We start from the raw sequence: 22,494 nt of genomic DNA, 5'->3' as shown, positions 1-22,494 counted from the left end.
TTTCATATGAAGATGTCTGTAGTTTATCTTGCTGGGCATTCATATGGAGATCATGCTAATATGGGCAGGAATTACCCATACACATAAAAGAGAGAACAAATTTTGGAGGGAAGTCTGTATCATTTCTTAGACGAGGCTAAGGAGAGGTGCAGTGAAGCACCACGTGCTGTCTGAAGGTGATATTGGGTGCTTGCCAGTAATTTTGCCATCTCAGATGTACTTATTGATGCAGGCCTAGTACTACTTTGAGTTGACTATAGTACATCTGTTCTGGGCTACAGGGTGCAAAGAGTGGGCAGGCTGTGGTTCACTGAATCTTTCCCTTAAACAATTCTTTGACAGTATAGACCCTTGAACCAAGGGTCAAAAACTGCTGTCATTAAGCTCTGTTCATAATAGCAGAGACAAGCATTTAGATGTCAGAAAAACTGATTATACACCCATTAATGTTTGGTTAGTCCCAGCTGAGTTTAGAAGAGCTTTAGAGCAGGTCTAAACTTCAAATTGGTAGCAGTCACTGGCAGACTATCTGCCAGCTGAAGATTGCTGGAGCACAGTACAAAGCAGCCACACTGTTTCCAGTTCTACCCCTGTACCTCACCATGCCCTCTTAACTATTGAATGTATTCAGGTATGTAGAAGTTACTACAGAATTGAAGCCAGTTTGTGCTTTTGGCAGAGGTAGGAAGAGAATTTGGGCCCTGAGTTTTAATTATGCATCTTTCCTTATTATTGAACTACCATTTCTACTGTGTTATATTATTCTGCTCCCAAGAGCAACATTAAATATTGTTGACTTCACTAAAAGTAGATTTTATAGTCCAAAAATAACCCTAACACTGACAAATCACTGGGTGGCATTTGGACTGTGAAATAGTAAATAAAACAAGTTGGGATTGTTTAGAAAATGTTACTACACATTATCTTCATGGACTGAAGGAACAGGTCAACCTGCCATAATAACACCGTATGATGCCCTGATGTAAAAATGAAATTCTTAGTTTCCCAAATCTCAGGAAAATAAGAACTACTGAAAACTAAAATTTGTTATAATGGAGATCTGATTTTTTTATATTTTATGAAGGATGTTGAATATTTTGAGAGACTCATGGGCATATCTGATTGTATTTTGCAAATATTTGTTATATTAAAATGTTTATGGAATGCCACTTTATGATAGTTGAAAAATATTTATTTTCTTTGCAAATGTAAGGTATTGATTGCCATTAAGAAAAAAAGGAAGAGTTTTGATTACAATTCTAGACCTATGTGGCCTTTTCCTTTCTCTGTTACATTAAGCTGTTCAAATACATCAAAACAAGCTTAAATGCTCTAAAATTTTCCTTAGATATTGCAGCCTTCTTTTTAGATTAGAGCTGCTCAACCCCCAGTCCATGGGCCAAATGTGGCCCCTGGAACCTTGACATCCAGTCTGCAGGACTCTGCCCTGGTTGGGAAATTTGATGGCAGGGGGAACAGTGACAATTAATACTACCAACCTTCTTCTCTGCCAAATTCCCACAGTTGGGTTGGGGCTGGGCCATGTTCCTTTCCTCCCCCTTCTCCCCCCAACATGGCTGGATTGGTGCTGGACCACATCCCCTTCCCCCCCATCCCCAGCTGGATCAGGACTGGGCCACACTCCATTCCTCCCACGCAGCCACATCAGGGTCAGCCATGTACCCTTTTCCCTGCAGTCAGATCAGGGCTGGGCCACTCCTCCCACATGGCCAGATCAGGCACTGCCTTTCTGTACTGCATGCTTGATATTGCCTGCAGATGGACTTAGCACCACCCATCTGGCTGTGGTGGGAAAAGTTTGAGCACCGCTGTTTTAGATCCATCCTTAAGTATGTGTCCACACTGCACCTCCATGAAAAGGAGTGGCTCAGGTATTTCTGTTTTACTGCCTTGAGCAATGTGCACATACCATAAGATTCTTAACAAGCTGACCTTACCACCTAACTAAGATGTTGAAGGAATTTTTATTGTTGTATAACATTTTTTTCATGGACTGTGGCAATCTTTCTCTATTTTTATATTGCGGTGTTGGGGATTATAGAATACTTTATTTTATTGGTTTCAATTGAAACAGTAGGAAAGATTTTAAAAGTTGATCTGTTTTTTCAAGTATTGGATAATTGCTTAAAGCAGTGACTCTCAACCTCTGCCTCAAAGGCCAGATCCCATCCATGGAGTCACCTCATTTGGCCCAGAGGATTTCTCACAGGTCTGGAAAGTTGGCAGTGTGGGAGTGGTGGCAGTGTTAATTGCTGCTCCGCTGATGTCAAATTTTTGGTCCCATGGGGACCCTTGCGGGCTGGATAATGTGGCCTTGCATGGTAGATCACGCTGGCCCAGTTGGGCAAGCACACAAGGTTGTTCTGCGATTGTACTGATCATGTGGTGTCAGGCCACTGTGTGGCCAAATCCAGGCATGTAGGCTTATGCTGGTAATTAGTTGGCACCTGTAGACCAAACCCACACACCAACCCTGCACTAGATCAGGTGCACAGACCCTGACCCTGCACTATTTGTCCAGCCAGAAGGTTGGGCACCACTACTTAAAGTGTAAGCATTGCTGCTTTTCTGTGTTGTATATTACATCCCAGGATCTTACAACACCTACAAGCAGTATTGCAGGTTGCAGACTTTATACAACTTAGGACAATACAAACAGTAATGAATGCTGAATACCATATTCAGGGATTGGCAACCTATGGCCCTTGGGCTGGATCTGGCCTGCAGAGCCATTTTATCTGGTGTTGGATCTAGGGAGCTTCTGCAATGTTTTGGTCACAGGGCACTTTAGCAGCAGGGGGCTTTGTCCCAGTGGTAGCTAGGCAGTGGGGTGAAGCAGCAGTGTTGGCATGGGGATATGGAGGGAGGGAGAAGTGGTGACTGTGTCTGACTGGTGGTGTGGGCTGGGGTGCAAGTGGCCACCCACTTGTTAAAGCAACCACCCTCTGAAATATTTTTCCAGCCACTGTAATATGATGATAAAACTAAGGCACAAAAAAAGCTAAAGCCAATTTTTTTTCAACAGTGGCCTCTTTCTTTGGATGCTTTGTTTTCTGGTAGCCATGTTTTTGCCCTTAAATCCTACTCTTAACTTGGCATGAACACAGTGATCCACCTGCACAGGGTTCATTAAAGGCCTTCATGCCTTCAGGATTTGAATTGCTTATATTGAACTTACTGAGACATGTGCAAAGCAAGTACAAAATGCTACCAAATTAGAATTTTTTACTCTCATCATGAGTATCATTTAATCTCACTTTGCATAGATGTAAAATACACACTTCACAGCAGTAGAGAATCAGGCTTCCTAACATCTGATTTGGAGAGGTGCTGAACAACCACAACCCTAACTGAAGTCACTGGGACCTAACTTCTGAAAATCTCACTCCAGATGTCTAAAGTTTGACAGCTGAAAATTAGGTTCCTCCAAATTAGGTAGCACTATTGGAAATGTAGTCTTAAGTGACTTTAGAGGAAGTTCGTAGTGCAGCTAGGAATAGAACCCAGATCATTTGACTCTGAATACTATTTGAAGGAAACATTTTCAGATAAAAGTGGAATTTTTCGCAGTTCACCCACAATGTACAAAGATTACTATTTAAATTTGATTCACTGATGCTAGAGGAAGTTTTGACTGCTGAAGTCCATTCTCTCCTCGCATCAAAAAAGGGGTTTTGATTTTGGAAGTCCATTTATGCTCAGTAAAGATCACAGGTTTAATAGCTCTATTTCTTCTAGTACACTGCTTCAATTTTTTTATATAATGATTTTAAAATCCAGTGTTTATCATTATTTATGTACATGTTCCTTGCCTTGTCAAACTAGCTTTTATTTTATTCTTCATTTCTCCTATAGGAATATTTAGAGAAGAAAAAAAGTCCCAAAGGACACGATACCTTAGGTAACTAATTGTAATGCAGTTTTTTTAATTAATCTGTGTTTAAATAATATAAAGATACTGTATTAAAGTAAACCCTGTGTAAATGAAGTCACTGTTAAACTGGCTTCTCTTTCTCCTCATCTATATGTAATCTTAGAGGTTATTGTATGTTAACTAAAAGTTTTTATCATCAGTAGCAAACAAATTGTGGTGGATAGGTAGTTGTATACTTATTAGCTGTTCATGCAGACCAAATCATAGAATCATATGGGCATTATATACGTGCTCTGGGAGTTGGGGGGGGGGGGGGGGGGGATGGGGATGGGACGCTTGAATTAGAGCGGCTCTGAGAGTCACTCTAATTAAAGTGCCCTGGGTGTTACATGTAGCAAACGTTTTTGAATGAGCTTTAAAGCTTCCCTGCCACCATTTTTCTGCACAGGGATGCTGATGCACATGATGCTGGGGTCTGATGGAGCACAGTAGACTCCAGCAGTCTCTTAATCCAGTCTGCTCCAGCATGCTGTAATTACAGTGTGTCGGAGGAGCCTCCCTGCACTTGTATAGGTGCCCATAGAGAAGTAGGGCTGGAAGGGACCTTCAGAGGTAATCCAGACCAATCTTCTGCCTGAGTCAGGATCATTCCTATCCAAACCATTTTATACAATCCATAAGCTAAACTCTACATAAGACTGCCATCAGCCCTGACACAGCACAGACATAATCTGTGCCATAATGCCACAGTTAAAACAGGGGAGCCATGGCAGTCAATGTCCTGTTTCAATGTGCTGCTCAGAAGATCCTGGGTAGAGAACCACACACCCACCACTACAGAGGAAGTCTAAAATCCCAAAGGTCCATGCCAATCTGACCACGGGGTAAAATTTCTGACCCCGAATATGTTGATCATCTGACCCTGAATGGAGGGGCAAGACCTTTCAGCCAAATATGCTTTCCATTTGAAGCATCTTAGAAGCTCCTTGTGCAGCCACATTGGTCTCTTGCCATTCTTGTGCTTCCATTGTGTTGGGACAGTTTCTCATTGGGCTTCCAATACTATGCCCTTTAGAAGCTCCCAGACCTCCTGGGTGCCTTTATTCTTCAATCTGTCTTCCCATGGCACCATGCCTATTAACTCCTTGAGTCAGATAAAATCTAGCATCCAGATTTTGCTGACCTTGTACTTTCCCTGTCTCAGGTTCTGGAATTCTATCGTATTGTGATTGCTTCCTCCCAGGTTATCCATTACCTTCACATTCTCCACAAGTTCTTCCCTGTTGGTCAAGACAAAGATTTAAGATAGATGATCCCCTAGTTGTATCCTCTACCTTCTGGAAGAAAAAGTTATCCCTCCCACACACACATCTTATGTTTGGCTCCATTGTTCTTCAGGCAGATGCCTGGAAAATTGAAGTCTCCCATCAGTACCATTGCATAGCTTTTGGGTAGATTGTCACATGCTTGAAGAATGCCTCATCTACCTCCACTTTCTGATTAGGTGACCTGTAATAGATCTCCATTATTGTATCAGTGCTGCATCTTTCATCTTCACCCAAATTAATTCTGTTTTGCTGTCTTCTTCCTCCTGAACCAAGGAGCAGGTATATGTTTTTTGACATGCAAGGCACCACCTTTTCTCCTGTCCCTGTCCTTTCAAAACAGTGTAACCCTCAGTGTTGACATTCCAGGCATAAGAGCTGTTCCACCAGGTCTCTGTGTTGCTAATTCTGAAGCAGTTCACAGAGGTGAATTCATAGTCCATACAAATTTTAGTAAAGATCCTGTCCTTGCTCTTGCAAATGCAGAAGGGCCTTAGCAGTCTCCCTGGGTGTGGTTCCCTGGGCAAGGATGTTCTTCTTGCACCAGGTGTCAGGTTCAGGTGCACAAGATGGCTGGGGTGAAATAGCTTATGAAGGATTTGAGATCATGTTATGTTATTCCATACTTCAGTACATGTGAAAAGGAAGACATTCTGCACATACAAGAGAAAGCTGAGAATTACAGTAATTGAAACAAGGAAATTAAGATATAGGTAGGCACTTCAAAATAAATTGAGTCAAAGTAGATCACATAGACAGATTTGCAAATAGTATATGGAAAATTTGGAGAGAAAATCTTGCCGGGTTTTGCTGGCAGATGCATTTGTGAATCTCCTACCAATTCCTTGATGGACATGCACAAGATTCTGCTGTGAAACTATTCTACAGGTGGACAGTTCTTCATTATTTCCTCCACTTTGTCTTGCTCAGTGAAATTAGTCTTGCTCTTCTATCTTTGTGGAGCTCCATAGGGTTTTTCCAAGGCTCAACAAGCTCAGCTCAGCTCTCTTATTAAAGTGAGAGAAGTAAAATAATGAAGTACAAAATCTTACTGCTGTTAGTTCCTCATTTCTTGAAGATTAAACTAGCTTTCCCAGAAGGAAATGACTACACAGTGGTATGACCATGCACTGGTGTTTTCACTTCTCACTTAAAGCTTGCAGTTTTATACATCTTCATTTTCTAATGAAGACTAAAAGCTAAATACTTTTTCTCTCTCTGTGCCTAAATGGCACATACACAGCCATTCAACTGCAGTTTTTGGCTTTTTATGCACAGTTTACAATTCAGGTCTGAGAGTGAAAAGTGTGCATATGCTTAGTGGGGCTGCATGCTTAGCAGCAAAGAGGGAGATACATGAGGCCAGGAGGAAGAAAATAAGCCAGAGGGTACGTGGCTGAGTAAGATGAGTGCTACCTTAGGTGAGAGGGAGCCTTGTGTTCTACCTTGGACCCTTACTCGCAGTGGAGTAGAAATCCCCCCACTGCTTTTTATCCATTTTATCCAAGGTGCAGTGGGTCAGACTCAAGAGTAGGGCTGGAGAAGGCCCAGATATTGCATAACCTGTGGCCTGGTGGTTAGAGCACTTCAGTGGGAAGCAGGAGAGGTAGGTTCAAACCCCTTCTAGGTCTCCCCCCCCCCCCTAAAACTTTGGTCTGCCACTCACTGGGGAAGTGCCCTGAACACTAAGCTATTGAGTTAAAATAGAAACATTGGACATATGGCCTGTGGCTGGGATTCAACTGGACAAATTGTTTCATCTGGATTGTGGGGCTCCAAATGGTACCAGGAGTTAAGAAGTGGGGCAGGTTGGAGCAAGGCCTGTCACCAAATTCTCAGTCACAGAGGCTTTCTGGGGATATCTGTCAGTGGCTGTGTGAGAAGAGTGTCAGCTATGTTACCCTTGTGCTGCCACTTGCTGTCCCACTACCTCCAGGTCTTGATCTGACTCACAAGGCTCCTTATGATTCAGATCTGGCCTGAGAGTTCAGATGGGTTTGAGATGGGAATATAGGAAGGCTGTCCTCCATTTTGCTTCTAGCAGGCACAGCATATAAAAAGTAAAAAAGAATCTAAAACTGCCTTGCTTTAAAAAAAAAACTGTACATAAAGTAAAATAGCATTCTGCCCTAAACTTACTTTAGATATTTATGACCTGACATTTAGTCTTAGACATTTGACCTAGCTTTTCAGCGGTACTGAGCCTTTCGCTGGGAAAAAAACAGATGTTCAGAATCCCTAAAAGCCAGCTATTCATTTTCTTTGTTTCAGTTAATGACTTTCTGCCAATAGCTTTATGTAAAATTTAAATAAATATTTAAAGTGGAGTAAGTTTGCTGCTGCTCAGACTGTCAAAGCACAAATGAAATAATACATTTAATCTCAAAGAGGAAACTAGCACATGTTGTTTGTGGAGTTCCTTCTGCTGGCATCTAAAAGATACCATGGTTTGGTTGAAGTCAAAAGCATGCCAAAGTTGAGATCTATAGAGGGAAATGACAGCCAGAATAAAGGGATGTGCCACTGCTTTTAGGTCCTGAGAGTCTCTTGGCATATGTTCTCGTGCTGAAAAGAGTGCTGAGCAGTTCCTAGAATTCTTTCCCTTGTATTTCAAAGGAAATGTACAATAAATATTTTACAGGGATTTTTATGTAAAGGATGTGTATTAATTATTGCCCACAGACATGTTAAACCTTTCACCAGTTGCATGTTGGACCTTACAAATCAAACACAAATATCTCTGTGACACTTGAAGAGCCTAGATCCTGTGATGAATAAGTACATAGATTCTTGAATATGTGATATGTTGGCTAGTGACATGAAATAGAGAAACATCATTGAATGTTAAGTGAGTGTTGATTTGTATTTGAAGTACAATATTGAGAAAATAACACAGAAGCCTGTGCTGTGCCAGTTCTAATAATTTCAAACAGAGCCACCTACAGGTATTATTAAAAGACTAACATTACCTAGAAGGCAATAATACTACTGTGGCTTTCTCATGAAAGTTGTGCATGTGGAGAGGGAAAAATTGCTCTTCCCCTTCTATTCCTTTCCTGTCCTTGAACAGTCTGTGCCTGCCCCTTTCCCAAACCTGAAAAAGGGCACTTCATGCCCAAAAAGTGTGTCCTAACATCTCTCTGGGTATACAGTTGCCTCAATAAGAGAGATTAACAAAAAACATTGTTTTTCATATATTTCCTGGACCATCACAACTATAACAACACTCCCACCCTGCTTGAATAGTTAGACAGTTTACCATATAAAAAGTAACAAAAAAACAACTACAGGCAGTCCTCAGACTTACAACACAATTGGTTCCTGAAAACCGCGTCTTAAGTCAAAATGTTGCAACTCAGAACCGATTTTCCCATAGGAACGATGTTATAAATGGGGGTTGGTTCCTGAACCAAGGCCCAATACCCTATTGTCACCAAAAATAACCCAGAATTTTGTACTCAATCAATTATAGATGTGTAATATAGCTACATTAATGTATTTATATTGTAAATAGCAGTCATATTGATTTGGAAGGACTTCTTTGAGCTGACTGCTGGACTTTTTGAAGGGCTCTTGGTTGGACTTTTTGAAAGGCTCTTGGTTGGAGTCTTCTCAGGAGTCTTGGCTGCACGTTTTTCTAGAGTCTTGTCTGCTTTCATAAAGAAAGTGTCTAAGGAAGTTTGGACAGTTCTCCAGGGAGATGGGTGGCACAGTGAACTTGTTCGCTGGAGTGGCATGGCATTGGATCAAGCATCGTATAGTTGAAACAGATGTCAAAGTTGAAACAAAATGTTGCTTTATAAATATCTGAAGTGCCGTTGGTTGCAACTTGAAATGTCTTCAGTCAAGGACTGCCCGTAAATTAATTTATTTAAAATTATAAATGCTTTTTTTTAGTATGAAAATTCAATTATATAGAATACATTAGTTTGATATGCAGGGATGTTAACGATTTTGTTTAAGTTATCCTGAATACATCTCCTACTTAACCTGTTTATGTCAAATATTTAGAAGAACTCGGTAGAAAGTTGTTAATAGTTAATTTATTTGTAAACATAGGTTCTTAATATAACATTTTGTTAAGTATAAATCATGGCAACTACTTTATGCCTAATAAGGGCTATAACAACAGAGCAGTAATGCACATATTGTAGCAGTCCTTACTCAGGCACATCTCCTTTTGAAGTTGGTATTATTGAAATTTCCCTGCCACATTGGATCTATGGTTCATCTAGTTCAGCATCCTAAATCCAATGGTAGCCAGCATCAGATGCTTCAGCGTACTGATAGGAGGTTAGCTTGGGCTTGTCAACGCACACTTTTTGTACTGATTTGACTATATTAAAGACCAGTATAGTTAAACTAGTACAACCAGTTGTCCAGTGGAGACCATTACATCAGTAGAAGAGTGCCAGTATCAGTACCGCTTATTCCTTAAATGGAATTAGTATGCTTAAATCAACACAAAAAAACCAGCCTTAAGTAAGGACTTAACTGTGGGTGAAATTTTTAACTGAGCTATAACTGTCTCCTTTATAGAATCATAGAAAATAGAGTTGGAAGGGACCTCAGGAAGTCATCTAGTTCAGCATTTCTCAACCCATGGGTCATAACTCAAAAGTGGATCACAAGAATATATGAAAGAGTTGTGAAGAACAAACTTAACAAAAAATGAATCAACAGACTTTAAAAATGGATTCTCCTTTAAAAGAGAAAAACATGGGAAACCACAAGTTTCTCCTTGCAGGCTGGCAGAGTTTCAGCCTGCATGGGGCTGCTTGGGGCTGTGGGGAGTAGGAAGGGGGTGATCAGGCAAGGAGCACCATGTGTGCATGCATATGTGCGTGACAGCCAGGCAGCGTGTAGAGCAGCTCCTGTAGCACCCCGCAGGTAAGTCTTTGGTAGAGGGCACACAGGCGACACTCCCTGCCACCCCACCTCCTCTCTGGGATGGAGCCATGGCCTGAGGGGGAGCAGCTGGGCCATGGTGGTGGAGTAGAGCTGCAGCCTGGTACACGAATGGCTGCTGGAGGGAGAAGGTGAGGGTAATGCGGCCTGCCTCTCTGTTACTCCCCGTGCTGCTGTAAGCATGGCTGGTGTGGGATTTCTAGTAGCAGTGGCAGTAATGAGTCTCACTGCCCCGTGCTGCCCTCCTGCGCTGAATCTTGCCTGCTCAGCTGTGGAGGTAGCTCCTGCCTATGCTCACCCAGCAAGGCTGCAGCCCCGTGCCCCCTGTGGGAGCATAAATCTGGGGGGACACTTGCCCCCCTGCTGTCCCTCACACTGCGGGGCTGGGGGGAAAGGGGCAGCAGGTTGGGAGTGAGGAGCACCAGCAGGGCTGGGAGGAGTGGGGCTGTGGGTTGTGAGTGGAGGGGAGGGGCACCTCAAGGCCAGGGTGCTTTGTTCATATGTTACATTTATTCTTGCTTTAGGTCAAGGATTCTTTCATCTGAATTGTTTTGTTTAACTGTATCCCAACTACATAATTGGTTCAATAAAAGATATCGCCCTTAGAAATCCTTGTCATATTGCAATATTTTCATTAACCACTTTAGCAAAACAGAGTTACTATTACTGTCTGACAGAAAACAAAAATGGGTAGCGTGGTGTTTATCACCTAGGAAAGGAAATAATAGTTATATTAGGGCTTGATTTTATGCCACTGAAGTCAGTGACAGGACTAATGCCTATCATGAAGCAGGGTGAAGTTCTTCAGAGATGTACTCGCTACTGTGTATTTAGACTGCTCTAGTTTGTTTTAAATGGACGGGTCTTTTTACATTCATAGATTCATAGACATTAGGGCTGGAAGGGACCTCAGAAGATCATCGAGTCCAGCCTCCCGCCCAAAGGGCAGGAAGTCAGCTGGGGTCATAGGATCCCAGCAAGATAAGCATCCAGTTTGCTCTTGAAAGTGTTCAATGAAGGCGCTTGAACAACTTCCGGTGGCAGGCTGTTCCAGACCTTGGGGGCTCGGACAGTAAAGAAATTCTTCCTTATGTCCAGCCTGAAACGATCTTGTAGTAGTTTGTGACCATTCGACCTTGTCATCCCTTGGGGCGCTCTGGTGAACAAACGTTCCCCCAGATACTGGTGGTCACCCCTGATAAACTTGTAGGTGGCCATCAGATCACCCCTGAGCCTGCGCTTTTCCAGGCTAAAGAGCCCCAGGGCTCTCAGCCTGTCATTGTAGGGTCTGCTTCCTTGACCTCTGATCATGCGCGTGGCTCTTCTCTGGACTCTCTCAAGCTTCTCCACATCCTTTTTGAATTGTGGGGCCCAAAACTGGACGCAGTACTCCAGCTGTGGCCTCACTAAGGCCGAGTACAAGGGGAGAATGACGTCCCGGGATTTGCTTGAGAAGCATCTATGGATGCAAGCCAGCGTTTTGGTCGCTTTACTAGCCGCAGCATCGCACTGCAGGCTCATGTTCATCTTGTGGTCAATGATGACCCCCAAGTCTCTTTCTTCCATAGTGCTAGCCAACATAGCACTGCCGAGCCTATAAGGATGCTGCGGGTTTTTCTTCCCAAGGTGGAGAACCTTGCATTTATCGGCGTTGAACACCATCAGATTCTCGTCCGCCCACTTGCTGAGCCTGTCCAGGTCAGCCTGGATCATCCGCCTGTCTTCTGGTGTGGATGCTTTGCCCCAAAGTTTGGTGTCATCTGCGAACTTGGCCAGTCCGCTTCTGACTCCAGTGTCCACATCATTAATGAAGGTGTTGAACAGTATGGGTCCAAGGACAGAGCCCTGGGGGACCCCACTGGTCACAGGACACCACGATGAGTGACTTCCCCTCTGGGTCTGACCCCGGAGCCAATTTTCCAGCCAGTGAATCGTGGAGGACCCAAGGCGACAATTGGCCAGTTTCTCCAAGAGACAATCATGGGACACCAGATGGAAGGCTTTTTTGAAGTCAAGATATATGACATCAATCTCATCTCCCTTGTCCAGGTGATAGGTCACCTGGTCGTAGAAGGAAATGAGATTGGTCAAGCAAGACCTACCCACAACAAACCCGTGCTGGCTATCCCTTAAGATGTTGGCGTCGGCCAGTCCATTAAGGATGGCCTCCTTAATAAACTTTTCTAAGATCTTCCCTGGGTTAGAAGTCAGGCTGATGGGCCTATAGTTAGCCGGATCCACTTTCCTCCCTTTCTTGAAGATAGGCACCACATTGGCCTTCTTCCAGTCTTCGGGCACTACACCAGAGCGCCAAGAGTTTTCAAAGATCCGCGCTAGAGGCTGGGCTATGATGCTCGCCAGCTCCTTGAGTACCCTGGGGTGAAGATTGTCAGGGCCGGCTGACTTGAAGGTATCCAGCTTCTCAAGATGTTCCTTCACAAAGTCAGCATTAATAGAGGGCAGGGGATCACCCTCACCCGGACTTCCCGGCCCTGTAGCAGGCATGGGCGTCCCATGGGGCTGATGAAAGACTGACGCAAAGTACCTATTTAATAGGTTGGCTTTTTCCTGGGCGTCAGTTGTCAGTTGCCCCATCTGGTTCAGCAGGGGTCCAACGTTGCCCCTGCTTTTCCTCCGGCTCCCCACGTATCTGAAAAAGGACTTTTTATTGTCCTTGATGCTCAAAGCTAGCTGGAGTTCAGTTGCAGCCTTGGCTTTCCTGGTCAGCTCCCTACAGGACCGGACCAGAGCAGAATAATCCTCCTTGGAGGTGACTCCCATCCTCCATCCTTTGTAGGCCTTTCTTTTTAGCCTCAGGAGGTCTGCTAGGTCCCTGGAGAGCCAGGGGGGCTGCTGTGCCCTCTTGCTGCCTTTCCTCCGAGATGGAATAGACTTAGTTTGTGCATTGAGGATCGCTCCCTTGAGGAGCAACCACTCTTCTTGAACTCCCCTCTCCCTGTGGTCACAGTCCCTTAGGGCCTCACTGACAAGCCTCCTGAGCTTGTCAAAGTCGGCTTTCCTCAAGTCAAGGACTTGCGTGTTGCTGACTGACTTGCCAGCTTTTCGGCGGATGATGAAGGTGATCAGCTCGTGGTCGCTGTCACCCAGCTTCCCATTGATCACTAGGTCGCCGACTAGGTCATCCCCAGTAGCCAGTACCAGGTCGAGCAGCGCTTTGCCTCTTGTTGGCCCATAGACTTCTTGAGTCAGGTAGAGGTCATCCACGCACGAGAGGAAGCTCTGCAACCGCTCAGATTTTGCTGAGCGATCCTTCCACGAGATGTCTGGGTAATTGAAGTCACCCGTGACAACCGTGGTCCTGGAGCAAGCTGCCTCAGCCAGTTCCTGGGCAAACACCTGGTCAAGCTCAGGACTTTGGGTGGGAGGTCTGTAATAGACTCCCACCATTGTGTCCCCTGTGCCATGTTCCCCATGGATTTTAACCCAGAGGGTCTCCAGCCGTCCACCCTGGTCGCCAATATTGGCTTGCAGGGACGCGTAGCTTTCCTTAACATAGAGAGCTACACCCCCGCCCCTTTTCTCTACACGATCCCTCCTGTACAGGGTATAGCCATCTATCCCCGTGGTCCAGTCATGGCTGGAGTCCCACCAGGTCTCCGTTATCCCTATGACATGGTAATTGTTTGCACTGAGCAGGAGGATGAGCTCCTCCTGCTTATACCCCAGGCTCCTGGCATTAGTGTACAGGCAGGCAAGTGCCCCCTGGGGGGCTCCTTCCTTGCCCACAGATTTTACCAGGGCTGGGGCCGGGGTGGGCTCCCTTGAGTGCCGTAATCCGCTGGCTTTGCAAGGATTGCTCAGCGGGCCAGCAGTGGCGGTAGTCCCCCCGTCCCCCAGCGGGCTTAGTTTAAAGCCTGGTGGAGCAGGTCAGCCAGTCTGGCTGAGAAGAGCCTCCTCCCTAGGGGAGAGAGGTGGAGTCCATCTCTTCCCAGCAGCTCGCTGCCTCTCTCGCCAAAGAGCGGGCTGTGGTCATGAAAGCCAAAGCCTTCCTGACGACACCAGCGCTGCAGTCTTTGGTTGACCGCATAGATCCTCCTGTCCCTTCTCAGCCCATAGCCTGAGACTGGGAGGATCGACATGAACACCACCTGTGCCCCCAGACCCTTAAGCCCCGCTCCCAAATCCCTGTAGCGCCTCATGACCTGGCTGGGAGTGCTCCGAGCAGTGTCGTTGGTGCCCACATGAATAAGGAGCATGGGATAGTGGTCTGTGGGTTTGAGGAGCTTGGGGATCCTCTCCGCAATGTCCCGGATGCGGGCCCCTGGGAAGCAGCAGACTTGCCGGGCTAAGGGGTCGGGGTGGCAGATTGGCCCCTCCGTCCCCCTCAGGAGGGAGTCTCCCACAACAAACACCTTACATTTTGTCTTGGGGAGAGCAGGGGCGGGAGCTGCAGTTAGGCCCATGTTGCCTGTGGGGGCCAGCAACTCAGCAGGCTGTGTTGGGGCAGCAAGAGGTGCGTACCTGTTGCTCAGTTCTGGTGGGGGAGGCGCCTTGGTGCAGCGGGCCTTAGGGCCCTTGACCACCTTGGTCCATGCCCCTGGCTGGACACAGCATTGATAATCGTTCTGACTTTATGAAGCAATTTATAGGCTGTCATCTATGCAAAATCACTGAATTATTTTTATTAGGTCTCTTAATAAAATGCTAACCATTTATGTTTTTGTTATTTACGGTGCAACTCCAGACAGGCGGCTAAAATGTGTTTTCTTATCAAACAAATGTTTGTTCATATTTTCCATGTCTTCCTCTTGAGTAGTTTCCTCTAAAGTAGTCACATTTTTTGAAATGCAGTTTAAGGTAGATCATTCTTTAAATAAGCTGTTCTGATTTTTTTCTATATCAAAATGTTTTTATAAGACCTTTTCTTTCTGCTTCCCTGTAAGGAGGCAAATAAAGGTCTCACCTGCAAAAACACATCCACATGACTCTTGATGTAGGCCTACTTATAACAGTAGTTGGGCACATGAACAGACCTTTTTAGGATCGGGGCACAGTCAGTTATACATGGGGGAAAACAATTACGTGGACTAGACACCAAGCATTGTTGAATATATCAAATAAAAAAAAAAAAAGGAGGAAACCTGGAAAAATGGCAAAAGCCATTCTTGTAATTTGTCATTTATATCAGTATTAGATGCCACTTGTAACTTGGTATAAAAATCTTTTCTTTTCTGGTTGTCCTTTTAATATTTTATATCTTCAAGAACATGCTTCAAATGTCTAACATGTTTCTCTGGGGACTAATTAATCTGCATAATAAAACAGGCCAATCTTTTGTGAAACAATTTATGGTTCTGCTTGAGAAGTAAAATTGTTCTTTTTATATTTTAATTAGGTCTAATTGCCTTGGGTATTCATGGAAATATAACTGTTGGTAAGATTAATCAAAACATATCGTACAACTGTTAACTTTGTGCCTTTCTTATGTCATGTGATTGCTGCTAACTGAATAATTGGGGTGGGCTTTTTTTTTGTGAAGTTCTTGTTTCCTGCCTGTAGGTAATTGGTTGTGAAGGGTAAGACAGGAAGCATTTCTGTTGGTGCTGACTAGCAGTTGGACTGGATGTGAGTGGGGAATGTGGCCAGGAGGTGGCAGTTCTGAGCAGCATCACATCGCTACCTATAGTTGTTTAGGTCCAGATCCTCAAAGCATTTAGGTGTCTGCCTCACTCTGATTGCAACAGGACTGAGGACTTAAGTACATTTAGGCTGCTTGCAGATGTTTAAAAAAAAAAAAGAAGCAAAGCTAAAATGCTGCTTTACTTTAAACTCAGCGTACTCCTGTGCCTAGCTCAGTGCGCCCCCAGAAGAGGCTTAATATTAGTTGGACCTGGCTTGCCTGACATCTATATAGATCAGGTGCTTTAGCAGGGCTTTTTTGGCTCTTTAATTAATAGCTGATGAAATCAGCTTTAGATACAAGCTCCAAAAAGCCCTACTGAAGCACCCAATCTAAACAGACACTGCAGAGCTGGGTCTAAGTAATTCACTGCTTCTTCTCGTAAAGCACTTTTTAAAATGTCTATAAGCAGCCTTAAATGCTTTGAAGATCTAGGCCTTAGTTCATGTATACAAGGATAATGAGCAGCTTATATATTAGAGGTAGTTTTGGCTCACTGTAACTTTTCAACTTGGTTAACATTTGGATTGAAAAATACAGAAATATACCAAAATTATCTAATAGTGACAGTGTTGTGTTCCAGCAATTTTCTATTTTTCTCAAGTTAGAAAAATTTGGGTAAGAAAAAACATAGCAACTCAAATGACAAGCAGAATTAAACCAGATTCAACATTTTCCCCGTTGTTTTTATGGTAAATGGGGAGCATGATCTACTTCTAAAATTTTATTGTACTAATTATGTTTAATAATAGGTGTATCTACTTCTGGAGCTCCTTTTAAATATCCTGGGAGGGTAGGTGATTCTCCATTGCCAGGATGCGGTCTTTATGCAGATAATCAGGTACTTAAAATCCTCATCAGTCATCAGGTACTAAAAAGTCCTCAGTGATTTGTACACTCTAAAGTAGTGGTAGAAACTCAGACTGTTGTTAAAATTGTTACTGATGGGAACTTTCTAATCCCATTTAACAGTGCAGAGCCCACAATGATTTTCTCATTGTCACAAAGAAGGACTATCTGATATAGTTGCTTTTTTCTCATATCTGAATTGGATAATGAAATTTAGCTGGAAAAAATAAAAGCAACGGGAAGCATTTTGCAGTTGGTGAATGCAACATCTTGGTCTTTATCTTTTCAAAGAATTTTAACTGTATAATTCATTAGGATGACTAAAGGTTGTCCAACAAGTTCTGCAACATGGTTAAGTTCCACCTAGTATCTGTAGCCTTGCCACTTATACATTTTATTGCAAGGCTTGTGATATTTGTTGATTTTTGCCAAAGTGCTAGGGCTTGAAGGCATTTGTTTAGGAGAGAATCTCTGCTTTCATTTTTTTAAAGTTTATTCCTAACCCTCATTGTAGTGGGAATAACATTGAAAATGGCCTGAGTGTAATGTAAAGGCTCAAAAACCAGAAGAAAGATTGAAACCCAAACTTACTTTTTTAAGCCACTCATTTTTGTGGGGCCTGACTCATTATTTTTGAACATTTGAAGTTAGCAATATTGTCTTTAATGTAAATCTGTCCTGCAGAGTCTGCATATTCCAGCATGCATTGCTCAGTCTCGTCAGACCTCTAAAGGAAGGTTATTGGGTGTGTACAGAAGTTGCTTTTTTCGTCATTTAAGTATTTTATTGCCATGACTTAACAGAAGTGCATAGCTTTACAGCACTTTAAAAATGGGTACAGCACTTCTAAATTAACCCTTGGTAAATGAAGTATTAAATTTGAAGTGCTGTATTTTGGGCCTGTGTGAAGCTTCACTAGACAATTTCGATTCGGCCTGATACAGGGGCTGAGTCTCTGAATCCGAATTGAATTGGGAGACCCATTAAAAGATCCAAATCGAATCGGAAGCCTCCAAATTGATTCAGAGATTCAGGCAGTCCCTGCTTACCACCGCAGGGAGCTGGACCTGGGCTCCATGCCGGTAAGCAGGGGGTTGGGGGCTGGAGGAGGGGACCATAGAGGGACCCCCGCCTGGCCCTATCTCCTAGCCCCCCCTGTGTGCCTCCCCACTTGGCCCCACCCCCTGCCCACTCCCCCAGCCCCTCCCCATGACTGCCTCGCCTGTCACCAGTGTCCCAGCACTAAAAAAAAAAAAAAAAAAAAGCTCCACACTCACTGACTGCAGCAGCAGCAATCGGGGCCTCTGGGGGCTCGTGGCAGAGCCCCCCTGCACAGCGTGGGGCAGCCCCCTGGCCTGGCACCTGTGCAGCAGCTGTCGCATCACGCAGGTGCAGTGTGTCTCACCAGGGTGCTGTGGGGCTCCGCACACTGTCCAGGAGCTGGGGCCACTCAGGCTGAGTGCTGCCAGGCTCCAGGACAACGTGCAGCACCCTGCCAAGCCGCCCTGCTCCTACGTGATGCGACAGCTGCTGTGTGGGTGCCAGGCGGGGGGACGATCACCGCTGCCCCCTGCTATCATGCTGCATGGGGAGGCTCTGCCACAAGCTCCCAGAGGCCTCAATTGCCACTGCTGTAGCCACTGAGTGCGGGGCTTTTTTTTTTGTTTCGTTTTGTTTTTGTTTTTTTAAGTGCTGGGATGCTGGGGCCAGGCAGGACAGCCATGGGAGGGGGCTGGGGGACTGGGCGGGTGGTGGGGCCCCACTTGCCACCGCCACACCCCTGCTGCTGCTGCCTGTTCAATTCAGAAGAGATTAGACCCGATTTGGCAGCCAACTCTCCAAATCCGAATCAGCCGAATTGAAAAAGGACAGTGATTCAAATCACCGAATTGAATCGCTGTCCCTCTGAATCGGCCAAATCGAATGCTTGCTGCTTCCCACAGGCCTACTGTATTTTACAGCACTTTGGCAACCTACAGAGCTGTAAATAACTTTTGTACACTGGTCAAATTTTTGGCAATTCCATCAGTATCCTGTGGGCTTTGCAAACTTGGTTAGTGCTTCCTGGCACCACCAGGGAAGAGGGGAGGGCACATCTTAGCTCCCAGGAGCACAGCTTGTTCTGCAGCTGGAAGAACTGGGTCTGTGCTGAGGGCCCTCAGGCCCTGTGCAGCTCCTGCCACCCCAGATGATCAGTGTCAGAACATGTTGCCTTTTAACAAATCAACACTCACCAGCAAAACTTTGGGGGGGTTGGAGGAATGAGCAAAAGACCCTGGAAGGGGAGGGGGGTTAGGACATGGTGTGGTGTGCATGTAGGGGCATGGGTTATGATGCATGCTGAAAGACCTGCATGCATGCTGAAGTGGCCACACACACGCAACCTGAGACCCTGCATGGCTGGGGACCAGGCACGTGGCAGTGTCTGCTTCCAGGGCCGGGGGGGGAGGAAGTGGCGGGCAGGGAGCAGGCTGGGTAGGATGAGAGGCTGAGTAACAGCCTGTTATCTCAGCCCTGTCTTCTCCACTGGTCTGCTACTGTCCACAGTCTCCTGCTGCTACAGGATGCTGTGGAGCACCCCCTTCTCCTAGCTTGGAAAGTGCAGGGAGGTTCAGAGGCCCCCCTGCCACCGACAGAGTACTGTAACTTTATAGCGCTAGAAAAAGTGCTCTAAATTACAGCGCTGTAAAACGTGCATAGAGCACTTCTGTACACGCCCATTGTTGCAGGTAAAGTGTAAGCAGCATTTACGCATGATAAAAGAACTCCCTGATTTAGAAGCTAGAGGTCTTTGAACAGACTCACTTGCTGCCACATTAACTAGCAGCTGAATACATAGGACAAAAACATATTTAGCTAAACAAGGATTTCTACCTAAAGCTATGGGTATAATAATATTTTTTCAACATATTCCCTATGTCCTAAATCCTGCAGTTAGGTTGTGCAGGCACCATTCTACCTGTACCCCAAAGGCACATAGATCTATCTGTATGGATCCAGTTACAGGACCAGAATCTAGACATAGTAGGAATTGCTCTGATACCTTTAGATTGCTCCTTTTGTTGAACAAATGGTTTTACCTAAACAATGTTCCGCTCAGGGCTTCTATCCTATCCTTTAATAACTAACTGGGCATGGTGATTTAATTTTCTCAGAGGCTCTTCTGCTGTATTACTAACAGGGAGCTGCTTTTCCTCAGACTGCCAGATTGGGTTACCAGTCTCCTTCTTTATTTCTTCATCCCCTGTGGGAGGTATAATCAAGAGTTAATATGTGTCTTTATTGTAAAGCAAAGCATCCTCTCCTTCCTAAGTCCTAGTCGAGAGAAAACACAATAGTTCTTCCCTCAAATAGTTATGCTGAGGTAAAAATGACTTATGCTTTATCTCTACCCAAAGTTTGTGGGGAAGACTGTTACTGTAAAAAACCCTTTTTACAGCAAAGTATAGCTAACTAATATCATGCAACATGTGTGCAAGTGAGGGCCTCTAGATTTTACAGTCTTTCAGATAACCAAACTTTTAAATTTTCTTACATCCTTCTGAAGTTAAGGATTTGAAGGTGATTCATGTGCTTAATGCATTAATCTTGCACATCTGTAATTTTAGAGTGTTTGAATAAAAACAAAGTACAGTATTAGTCCTTGTTCAGAATGCATAATGCCAAGTTTCAGGTTTTAAACCTATCTTAGGTTTTAAACCTATCTTAGGCTTTTTTCAAGGTCAGGGTGACCATCTTTTTTAATATAGCCTACAAAACTGTGAAAGAAGACAGTGAAACTTCTCTTATTACTCTAGCAGACATTTTTGCGTTCATGAATCTAAATGCTTTTCCTTTCACTTTTGCAATGTTTCTGGGGTACAATAGATGAACTAAAATATATTTTGGCTATGAATAAATGCACCAGATTTGGGGTCCAGGTGTTTCCACTAATACCTGGGAATTTTTGGTTAAAGGGAAAGGTACAAATCTTCCTCTGAAGAGTCTGTTACAGATTCTTCTGCAGCAGTTTCTGCTCCAGTTAGCCTAGACATTGCTGCTAACTGTCTTCAGCTGATCATCTTTCACTGCCAACCATTTGGGAATCTGTCTAAACTGAACAAACAAAACTAAGAAAAGGCTTCTGAAAAGTGATATTAATGAGCAGAATCACCCTGTCAGCCCACTTATAAAAATGGTTTCCTATTCAAGGAAGTTCCATGGCAGAAGCAGACTGTCAATATCTCTGATATTCTATCAGAAAATTTGAAGCACTAAGCAGCAGTTCATTCTGGATCCCAGAAAGCAAGCGCCAATTAGAATTATCATTAGAAGTAAGCATGTGGAATATAATGGTTTAATCTCATATTGTTGAGGGGCTTTAAACATGTAGCAAATACACTCCTAAGCCGCTTCCAGATGAGTGAGCCAGGTGCCTGTTGCAGCACCTCAAAGCAGTTTGAGATGCTGCAAGAGGCACTCTAAGAATGAAAAATTTTTCCCTGCACTGTATATTTGCAGTGCAGACACTAAAATTTCTACCAGGAAATCCTGGTATCAAAAAATAACACGCTAGAAAAAAGTGGTGCAGAGTGCATTCCTGGAGAGTGCCCTGAAGCAACCAGGGGCTGCATCTTCCATTAGCACATGGCTAGAGCATCTCTATGGTTGCCACGTGCCCCTGCTGCTCCAGCATGCTGCCTTACCATGGTGGGGCAGATAAGAGTGAGGCAAGGCTGGCAGTGTGGATCAGACCCCAGGCTGTGTCCCCGGTAAGTAGGGACATGGGGGTGGGGAGACTCTGAGTGGAGGAACTGTATGGGAGTGGACGGGACTGCTTGGAAGAGCTTATCCTCTTCACGGTGCAGTCCCGCCTGCAGCAGCAGCTGTTGGGGCGCTCATAGATTCATAGATGTTAGGGTCGGAAGGGACCTCAATAGATCATCAAGTCCGACCCCCTGCATAAGCAGGAAAGAGTGTTGGATCTAAATGTCCCCAGCTAGATACTCGTCTAACCTCCTCTTGAAGACCCCCAGGGTAGGGGAGAGCACCACCTCCCTTGGGAGCCCGTTCCAGACCTTGGCCACTCGAACTGTGAAGAAGTTCTTCCTAATGTCCAGTCTAAATCTGCTCTCTGCTAGCTTGTGGCCATTGTTTCTTGTAACCCCCGGGGGTGCCTTGGTGAATAAATCCTCACCAATTCCCTTCTGTGCCCCCGTGATGAACTTATAGGCAGCCACTAGGTCGCCTCTCAACCTTCTCTTGCGGAGGCTGAAAAGGTCCAGTTTCACTAGTCTCTCCTCGTAGGGCTTGGTCTGCAGGCCCTTGACCATACGAGTTGCCCTTCGCTGTACCCTCTCCAGGTTATCCGCATCCTTCTTGAAGTGCGGCGCCCAGAATTGCACGCAGTACTCCAACTGCGGTCTGACCAGCGCCTGATAGAGGGGAAGTATCACCTCCCTGGACCTATTTGTCATGCATCTGCTGATGCACGATAAAGTGCCATTGGCTTTTCTGATGGCTTCGTCACACTGCCGGCTCATGTTCAACTTGGAGTCCACTAGGACTCCAAGATCCCTTTCCACCTCCGTGCCACCCAGCAGGTCATTCCCTAGGCTGTAGGTGTGCTGGACATTTTTCCTCCCTAGGTGCAGCACTTTGCATTTCTCCTTGTTGAACTGCATCCTGTTGTTTTCTGCCCACTTGTCCAGCCTATCCAGGTCTGCCTGCAGCTGTTCCCTGCCCTCCGGCGTGTCCACTTCTCCCCATAGCTTTGTGTCATCTGCAAACTTGGACAGAGTACATTTCACTCCCACGTCCAAGTCGCTGATGAAGACATTAAAGAGTATCGGTCCAAGGACCGAACCCTGCGGGACCCCACTACCCACACCCTTCCA

General features: G+C 44.9%; 1 protein-coding gene across 2 annotated transcripts in view; it reads left to right on the top strand.

The window, feature by feature from the left end:
- LOC102575296 (N(4)-(Beta-N-acetylglucosaminyl)-L-asparaginase) overlaps positions 1-22,494 on the top strand; it is a 43,916-nt gene that overhangs the window by 4,095 nt on the left and 17,327 nt on the right. Inside the window, exons 4-6 of one of the 2 annotated variants that reach the window (XM_059719931.1) lie at positions 3,877-3,922; positions 15,485-15,523; positions 16,522-16,774. In XM_059719931.1, the coding sequence (XP_059575914.1) occupies positions 3,877-3,922; positions 15,485-15,523; positions 16,522-16,658 (222 nt within the window). In that variant the 3' untranslated portion in view covers positions 16,659-16,774. Of the gene's footprint in view, positions 1-3,876; positions 3,923-15,484; positions 15,524-16,521; positions 16,775-22,494 lie in introns of those variants that run through there. The other variant, XM_019500843.2, reaches the window with a different exon arrangement.

Source organism: Alligator mississippiensis, chromosome 1 (genome assembly GCF_030867095.1).
Source record: "Alligator mississippiensis isolate rAllMis1 chromosome 1, rAllMis1, whole genome shotgun sequence".
NCBI classification, from domain to species: Eukaryota; Metazoa; Chordata; order Crocodylia; family Alligatoridae; genus Alligator; species Alligator mississippiensis.
The sequence above is the reverse complement of the archived record's forward strand: the minus strand, read 5'-3'. Positions and strand labels throughout refer to the sequence as shown.